Source organism: Ylistrum balloti, unplaced genomic scaffold, assembly GCF_031769215.1.
Source record: "Ylistrum balloti isolate Yb309-2 unplaced genomic scaffold, AGI_CSIRO_Ybal_v1 Utg370934, whole genome shotgun sequence".
NCBI lineage: Eukaryota > Metazoa > Mollusca > Bivalvia > Pectinida > Pectinidae > Ylistrum > Ylistrum balloti.
The window spans coordinates 62,602-72,765 of record NW_026782528.1 but is presented as its reverse complement, the minus strand read 5'-3'; the positions used below and the strand labels follow the sequence as shown (position 1 = coordinate 72,765).

The 10,164-nt window shown below is 36.9% G+C and overlaps 2 protein-coding genes across 2 annotated transcripts; both read left to right on the top strand.

The window, feature by feature from the left end:
* The first annotated feature begins 8,071 nt into the window (after nucleotides 1-8,071).
* On the top strand, nucleotides 8,072-8,791 carry LOC132559566 (uncharacterized). Its single transcript, XM_060224197.1, has one exon. It carries the CDS (start codon nucleotides 8,072-8,074, stop codon nucleotides 8,789-8,791), a length of 720 nt encoding a protein of 239 aa, XP_060080180.1.
* Nucleotides 8,788-9,750, top strand: LOC132559565 (uncharacterized). The gene is made up of 2 exons (XM_060224196.1): nucleotides 8,788-8,989; nucleotides 9,116-9,750. The coding sequence occupies exons 1-2, from the start codon at nucleotides 8,788-8,790 to the stop codon at nucleotides 9,748-9,750; spliced, it is 837 nt and encodes a 278-aa protein (XP_060080179.1).
* Nucleotides 9,751-10,164: the final 414 nt, after the last annotated feature.

The window sequence follows — 10,164 nt, the reverse complement described above, 5'->3', positions numbered from 1 at the left end:
TTGAAGGTAAATATGAGTTTTTATTTGCAGCAGAATGATAAATATATTATTCATATTATTTACTTTCAAGGTTTTTTTTTTCTAAAGTATTTAACTTACTTGTAAATTTCCTAATTTTGTGAGAACTCTCAAGTAAGAACCAAACTCACTATTCCCTGTGTTACAATCACACTATCAGAGCAGTTCTTCTCACATCAAAATTAAACTTTCATGATGCCAGCAGTTAATTGATTATTTTTATATCACTTTCAATTTGTTTCTGAGTTTTGGTCTTATCACCATCGGCAATGTGAGATCATAGATCAGACAGGGTCGGTAACGGTACATGATTGATTTGGTTTGCCCTTGTGCTGAAATCACAGCTATATTGTAACCTATCTTAAATCAATTGTCAAATCATTATGTTAAATTACTTGACTTTTTGTCAGCTTTGTACACAATTATAATTCAGGAAATTGAACAAACATGTATTGATATTAAGATTACACATTTGAAATAAACCCGCTTACACAAATTTCAGAGACAGTGTTAACATATTCATTGTGAAACACTGAACGTTTAACCTGGATAAAACACAGACTACAGAGAAGGTAGACGTGTTATGTAACACATCATTGTACACAACCACTCAGCATGTAGTCTCTATAGTATTATACTCCATCCATTCAGTCTAGTCTGTGTGACATTACACACCAACACTCAGTCTAGTCTGTGTGACATTACACACCAACACTCAGTCTTGTCTGTGTAACATTACACACCAACACTCAGTCTAGTCTGTGTGACATTACACACCAACACTCAGTCTAGTCTGTGTGACATTACACACCAACACTCAGTCTTGTCTGTGTAACATTACACACCAACACTCAGTCTAGTCTGTGTGACATTACACTCAACCCACTCAGTCTAGTCTGTGTGACATTACACACCAACACTCAGTCTAGTCTGTGTGACATTACACACCAACACTCAGTCTAGTCTGTGTGACATTATACTCCAACACTCATTCTAGACTGTGTGACATTACACTCCAACACTCATTCCAGACTGTGTGACATTACACACCACCACTCAGTTTAGACTGTGTAACATTACACACCAACACTCAGTGTCTAGTCTGTGTGACATTACACATCACCACTCAGTCTAGTATGTGTACAATTACACATCAACACTCAGACTACACACTGATTGGTGGTGTGTAATCTTACACAGACTACACACTGATTGGTGGTGTGTAATCTCACACTGACTACAAACTGAGTGTTGGTATGTAATGGTACACACACTACACACTGAGTGGTGGTGTGTTATGGTACACAGACTACACACTGAGTGGTGGTGTGTTATGGTACACAGACTACACACTGAGTGTTGGTGTGTAATGGTACACACACTACACATTGAGTGGTTGTGTGTAATGGTACAGACTACACACTGAGTGTTGGTGTGTTATGGTACACAGACTACACACTGAGTGTTGTTGTGTTATGGTACACATACTACACACTGAGTGTTGGTGTGTTATGGTACACATACTACACACTGAGTGGTGGTGTGTAATGGTACAGACTACAAAATGAGGGTTGGTGTGTTATGGTACACACGCTACACACTGAGTGGTGGTGTGTAATGGTACAAAGACTACACACTGAGTGTTGTTGTGTTATGATACACAGACTACACACTGAGTGTTGATGTGTAATGGTACACAGACTACACACTGAGTGGTTTGTGGTGTGTAATGATACACAGCGTCAAGGCTGACTTGTGATTGACATCTATGGCAAATTTAAGTTTGGTTCTCTTTGAAATAGCCATTGACTGCTTTACTGAACAACATACGGGAGTCATTTACAGTAAAGTGTCTTGTTTAAGGATATAATCATGTGAACACAGACTGAACATTTCTTACTTCTTAAGAAACTTAAACTGCCATAGGTAGGGTTATTGAACCATGCACCTAGGATCTTGTGTCGAAGATTTCAAGTCTTAATACTTGTAGTTAGATAAAGACAGTTTTAGGATGCTTTTGTATGAATAACACTATACAACTTAGCTGTATATCAACTGTATTAGATATATGTTTATAAACGTAAGACTTCTGTGGGTTACACGATGTTAAGACTTATGTAAGCCATTCTGGAATGTTCTCAGTACATTAAACAGAATGAAGTCAATGGTTATTTCTGTGGTAGTGATAATATGGAAGAAGGACAACTATTTATAAATCAACACCATTAACTTCACAGAAGGGCCGGCTCATTCAAGTCAGAATTACATCGTTGGATGCTAACCAAAATGCAGTTAAGAGATCTCATAACAAGATTGATTACAAAAAAAATTGGATTCATGTTCTGCTATAATTTATAGTTGTGAATGCTTCTCGGAGATTTTTTTGGAGAAATATCAATATTGTAACTATGATAAGATAAGTATTGTATGTAATGTTGTTTGTGGGGGTTTATCATCACAGCTGATAAAGGCTGGAGCAGAGGTAGGAGAAGGCATTGATGCCTCTGGCTGACAGCTGTTGGAACTAAGTGTTAAACTATTGCTATATGCTGATCTCTCATTGCCACACCATAATACTAACATAAGACACATATTTACCAAAAGTAGTCGAGACTGACATAAATTCTAGATGGAAAGTACACTTCCAAGTAAGCAATCTAATTTTGGTGTTAACGGATTCACTTAATTGAGAGGCCTTGCTTGTGTTGCATTGCCGTGGGGTGAATATCTAGTTAGATTCAGACAGGACAGACCTTGGCGGACATTATAGACTAGTATGATATAATAATTCTGTGGAGCATCAGTTGAATGACATGAATACCTATAGAAGCATTAGCATACTCTACAGCAAATGATTACCACTTCTAAATTTGTTAGCTAGGTCATTTGAAGAGAGTGACAAATAAATTAAAAAAGAATATTTCAGCTGCTGGATTCAGCAGTAACCTAATTCTCTCTGCTGTCCTCATTTAATATTTCCGTTATAAGGACTGTGAAATGTTTTGAAGATCCTGTTGTATATGATTTGGTATTTTGTGAGTTCATCAAACTTAGCATGAAGGCAATATCAAGAACAAATTGTCATATAAAAGCTATTAGGATCTGTCAGCGGTTAATTTGAGATTTTGTTTGTTACCTTGATAAAGATATATAAAGACATTAAAACATTCTACTACTGCATACTAGGAAATTTTCACCCCACTTTAATTTTTACTTCTTTGATTCTCTTATATAACATTTCTATGAAATACTCAGAGGGAGAAATGAGCATGAGATGAATTTGTGTGTAATGGTACAAAAGTGAAAATAACTTGGGGTGAATACATTCCAGTATACAGTATCTGTTTTACGGTTTATGACAAAGATTTTACTCAATTTGTTGAAAGTTTGAGTACTTTGTGGCATGTGTGTGATATAGGTGTTTTGTCCATCAACTTTTCATTTTAAGGACATGGTATGATACCTTTTAGTCCAGTGTCAACAGATTTTTATTAAGATCATGTCCTTTTAGGATTATTTAATGAAGTTTGGTAACAAATTTAAGGGTGGTATTGCAGGCCTTAATCATGTGATGACAATTTTGTTGAAAAAGGAACCACCCCTGGATTGACATAATAAAATCTCATGTAAATAGGAAAGCATACAGACAAGAAAGTGAGATTTTCAAAATATATACAGCTTCAATGGGAAGATGGGCACCACTTAGGAGATAAAATGGAATTTTAAATGATTATGGCATCCTAGAGAGAGCACAAAAATGAAGATAATTTACGAAGGGAAAAAAATGCAGATTTGAAAAAAAATAACAGCACTCCAGAGAAAGAAATAGGGGTTCAAATTATTGGTGGACCCTGGGGAGAAAAAGGGAGGTTTAAATATAGGGGTAAATGATATGATGGTTATTTTTGTATTAAGTGTCCTTTGGAAAAAAAATTCAATTTTGTGATTGTTCCTGAATGGCATAAAGCTATTGACCCTGCATTTAGGGTAAAAAATAAAGAAATTTATATTATTGAATCATTGAATTATTTGCTTGCTTAATAGAGTTGTCTCATGTGTTTAATTCCTCATCACAAATTATAATGAACATCAGAAAAAAAGGTGGGTATCAGGAATTCATACTGTCTACCTGTCCCTTTGTTGTAATTTAATATTTTTGAGGTGAGTATCTTAATTGTACAGTACATGACAGAGACATTTTTAGAAAAAACAACAAATAGACAGATAATCCTGTTTCTCATGTTAAATCATGGGCCAGCACTCTGTCTTGATTGTTCATTACATGATAATTTGTAATTACAACAATTGGGAGAGAAAAGAGAAAATCAATCACCAAAATTATAGTTTTGTCTGAAATTTCAATAATTATATCATTTGTGAGAGTTAATGACCCTGAAATCTGTAAAGTATTTCTCAAAGTTGCTAAATCAGGAAAGAATTAATTGTATGATATTAAAAAAAAAAAAAAAAAAAGAATTTATCAGAAAGTTAAGGAAGTGTTGGAGTTTTTGATGGAAGTTTTATTATAATCATTATTATACAGATAATGTATGAGGGCTGATTGATAAGTTTTGAGCTTTGTATTGAAGAAGTTAAACAAGGATGTCCTTTTTCAGCTCTACTTTTCCCTGACTATTTAACACTGTGTACCTGAAAACTTGTGTCATTTGGTCAGTTTATTTATAAGAATTAGCACTCTAAAGTAACTAAGGCAAGTGACTTTTGCAAAGTGGACAAAATCACTGAAAGAGCAGTAATTCAATATTTGCAAAAGAAAGGTGTAGCACCTAAGGATATCCATACTGATATGGTAGCAACACTAGGGATCGATGCCCCTTCATATGCTACAGTGAAAAGGTGGGTGGCAAAATTTTAGCATGGCAGGCAGAGCTTTGGAGAAGACACCTGTCCTAGAAGGCCTGTCACCATTGCAACCTCAGAAATGGTCAATGGTATTGTTATGATGGACAGGCAAATTACAAAGAGATATATAACCAGTACAGTTGGGATTTCACAAGAAAGAGTACATTCCATTCTTATGGAAGATCTTGCAATGAAAAAGCTCTCAGCCTGTTGGGTACTAAGACTTCTGACAGTTGATCAGAAGCACCACCAGGCAGACTTTGATGCCTACTAATCTGAACCTCAATGAGGGAGATCCTGCTAACTGTCTGCAGAGGTTTGTGACTATGGATGTTGGTCCACCATTTCACCTCAGAGGCCAAGCACCTATCTGAACAATGGAAGCACCATGGTTCACCCCAACCAAAGAAGGCAAAGCCTGTTTCATCAGCTGAAAAAGTTATGGCATTGGCTTTCTGTGATGCTGATGGTATTCTGATAGTAGATTATCTACAAATGGGACAAGTGATCAATGGCACATATTATGCATCACTTCTTAGGCAGTTAAGAGAAAATTTTTAACTCTAGTGCCGCGGAAAACTCATTAAAGGTGTGTTGTTCCACCATGATCATGCCCCTGTTCAGAAGTCTGTCATCACCATGGCTGCCGTTAACGATTGTGGCTTTAAATTAATTGAGCCTTTGCCTTATTCACTTGATCTTGCTCCGTCAGACTTTCATCTATTTCCTAAATTGAAAAAGCCATTTCCTGTCCTCACTTTCAGATAATGGTGTCATATGTGAAGTGGAGGACTTTCTGAATGGTCAAGAAAAGGACTTTCCTTAAAAGTGGCATTGAGACCCTTAAACATTGCTGGCAAAATGCATAGATACTGAAGGGGATTATGTTTGAAAATCATGCAATATGTCTGCCAAAATTCAAACATGAAGCCCTCGTATATATATATATCAAGATTTAACGGCAGTACAAAACAAAAATGCACTGCTTTATATAATATGTATTATCATAATGTTACATGTAGACAACTCCTGTAGTGCTCCTGTGTGTTAACTATTATCACTGTATTAATGATTATTTCTGATACAAATAACACCGTAGCTAGAATGATCGAAATGAAAAATACAAGGTCCTACAACTCAGACACATCCATTGAATATCTAGAGTTCTTGTCTACTTAGCACCTTCACATTGTACAGAGAACTGCTGCGGGACTGCAACACTATTTGGTTATGTGACCACTTTTTGTGATATTTAACGAACTGTTCTTAGGTGATTGAAATACATATACCTAACAAAACTGAACCCATTTTTCACATTTTTTGCAATGGAATTCTGAGGGATAAGGTTGCACAGTTGAAATATCAAAGATATTCTGATATTTTCACTTCATTTTGGCCAACCAGATCACAGCATATATTCTATTACACAGAATTTTAAATGTCAATTCAATCTAATTTTTCCAATTCATCTATAATGACTGAACAATGGAAATTCCACTGGACCCAATAGTGAAGCAGATGTCCATATTAAATGAATATGTCCCCACCTTGTGAAAAAAATGACTTTACCTAATATTTAAAAAGGACTGGTATAAATCACCTCATTAGCAGTTGATATAGTTTTTGAACTGCTCCAGCCTTGATTCTAACTTGGTATAGTTTTTGAACTGCTCCAGCCTTGATTCTAACTTGGTATAGTTTTTGAACTGCTCCAGCCTTGGTCCTCAGTTGGTATAGTTTTTTTATCTGCTTCAGCCTTGGTTTTCAGCTGATATAGTTTTTGAACTGTTCCAGCCTTGGTTTTCAGCTGATATAGTTTTTGAACTGCTCCAGCCTTGGTTTTCAGCTGATATAGTTTTTGAACTGTTCCAGCTTTGGTCCTCAGTTTGTATTGTTTTTTTATCTGCTTCAGCCTTGGTTTTCAGCTGATATAGTTTTTGAACTGTTCCAGCCTTGGTTTTCAGCTGATATAGTTTTTGAACTGTTCCAGCCTTGGTTTTCAGCTGATATAGTTTTTGAACTGTTCCAGCCTTGGTTTTCAGCTGATATAGTTTTTGAACTGCTCCAGCCTTGGTTTTCAGCTGATATAGTTTTTGAACTGTTCCAGCCTTGGTTTTCAGCTGATATAGTTTTTGAACTGCTCCAGCCTTGGTTTTCAGCTGATATAGTTTTTGAACTGCTCCAGCCTTGATTTTCAGCTGATATAGTTTTTGAACTGCTTCAGCCTTGGGTTTCAGCTGATATAGTTTTTGAACTGCTTCAGCCTTGGGTTTCAGCTGATATAGTTTTTGAACTGCTCCAGCCTTGATTCTCTGTTTCTCCAATGTAATGATCTATCTTGTCAATGAGTTGTAGTTTTTTTAACAATCACAGATGAAGATTTGTCTTTCTGATTGAATGAGACTTTAATCTCCGTAGAGATCTAATGATGCTGTACTGACTGGCTGCAGCATTGCAGGCTCATTCTGTCAGTAAGGTAAATTAGTTTTAATGGACAAATGTCACAGTTGCTATTTTACCAGTGGTGTTGCTTTATTTATCTGCCATTGAACATATTAACTTGGCCATCATGGACTGCATTTAGCTGACACATTTCAACCTTTTTTTCCAGTTCTTTAGATTTCAAAACACATTTGCGTTTCAACCAGATACTAAGGGTCTTCTGGAAAACATTTTGAAATTTGCATATGAATGAATTGTCTTGAAATATATATCCAGATTCATGTAACAGGAATGGATATTATTTCATTACAGCGACCAGGTGTTCTTGAATAACAGAAACATGACAAAGTATTTGTTTCTTAGAAATATATAATACAGATGAATATAGTTTATGATCATTTGGACAAAGCTAGGATATCAGAGCCTAAACATGATCAATCTAGGGCATCAGAACCTAAACATGACCAAACAAGGACATCAAGGACATCAGAACCTAAACATGACCAAACTAGGATATTAGAGCCTTAACATGACCAGACTAGGACATCAGAACCTAACCCTCACCAAACTAGGACATCAGAACCTAAATATGACCAAAATAGGACATTAAGAACATCAGAACCTCAACCTGACCAAACAAGGACATCAGAACCTAAACATGACCAGACTAGGACATCAGAAACTAAACATGACCAAACAAGGACATCAGAACCTAAACATGACCAAACAAGGAAATTAGAGTCTAAACATGACCAAACTAGGACATCAGAACCTAAACATGACCAGACTAGGACATCAGAACCTAAACATGACCAAACTAGGACATCAAAACCTAAACATGACCAAACTAGGACATCAGAACCTAAACATGATCAAACTAGGACATCAGAACCTAAGCATGATCAAACTAGGGCATCAGAATCTCAACCTGACCAAACTAGGACATCAGTGCCTAAACATGACCAAACAAGGACATCAAGGACATCAGAACCTAAACATGACCAGACTACGACATCAGAACCTAAACATGACCAGACTTGGACATCAGAATCTAAACATGACCAAACTTGGACATCAGAATCTAAACATGACCAAACTTGGACATCAGAACCTCAACCTGACGAAACAAGGACATCAAGGACATCAGAACCTAAACATGACCAGACTAGAACATCAGAACCTTAACATGACCAAACTAGGACATCAGAATCTAAACCTGACCAAACAAGGACATCAAGGACATCAGAACCTAAATCTGACCAAACTAGGACATCAGAACCTAAACATGACCAAACTAGGACATCAAGAACATCAGAACCTAAACATGACCAGACTAGGACATCAGAACCTAAACATGACCAAACTAGGACATCAGAACCTAAACCTGACCAAACTAGGACATCAGAACCTAAATATGACCAAAATAGGACATCAAGAACATCAGAACCTAAACATGACCAGACTATGACATCAGAACCTAAACATGACCAAACTAGGACATTAGAGCCTAAACTTGACCAAACTAGGACATCAGAATCGAAATATGACCAAACTAGGGCATCAAAATCTAAACATGATCAAACTAGGACATCAGAACGTAAACCTGACCAAACAAGGACATCAAGGACATCAGAACCTAAACCTGACTCAGCTAGGACATCAGAACGTAAACCTGACCAAACTAGGACATCAGAACCTAAATCTGACCAAATTAGGACATCAAGGACATCAGAACCTAAACTTGACAAAACTAGGACATTAGAGCCTTAACATGACTAAACTACGACATCAGAACCTAACCCTCACCAAACTAGGACATTAGAACCTAACCCTCACCAAACTAGGACATCAGAACCTAAACATGACCATACTAGGACATCAGAACCTAAACATGACCAAACAAGGACATCAGAGACTAAACCTGACCAAACAAGGACATCAAGGACATCAGAACCTAAACATGACCAAACTAGGACATCAGAACCTAAACATGACCAAACTAGGACATCAGAACCTAAACCTGACCAAACAAGGAAATTAGAGTCTAAACATGACCAAACTAGGACATCAGAACCTAAACCTGACCAAACAAGGACATCAGAACTTAAAAATGATCAAACTAGGACATTAGAACCTAAACATGACCGAACTAGGACATCAGAACCTAAACATGACCAGACTAGGACATCAAAAACATCAGAACCTAAACATGACCAAACTAGGACATCAGAACCTAAACCTGACCAAACAAGGACATCAGAACTTAAAAATGATCAAACTAGGACATTAGAACCTAAACATGACCGAACTAGGACATCAGAACCTAAACATGACCAGACTAGGACATCAGAACCTAAACATGACCAAACTAGGACATTAGAACCTAAACATGACCGAACTAGGACATCAGAACCTAAACCTGACTAAACAAGGACATCTAGGGCATCAAGACCTAAACATGATCAAACTAGGACATCAGAACCTAAACATGACCAAACTTGGACATCAGAACCTCAACCTGACCAAACAAGGACATCAAGGACATCAGAACCTAAACCTGATTCAACTAGGACATCAGAACCTAAACCTGACCAAGCAAGGACATCAGAACCTAAACATGACCAGAGTATGACATCAGAACCTAAACCTGACCAAACTAGGACATCAGAATCTAAACCTGACCAAACAAGGACATCAAGGACATCAGAACCTAAACCTGACAAAACTAGGACATTAGAGCCTAAACATGACTAAACTAGGACATCAGAACCTAACCCTCACCAAACTAGGACATTAGAACCTAACCGTCACCAAACTAGGACATCAGAACCTAAACATGAC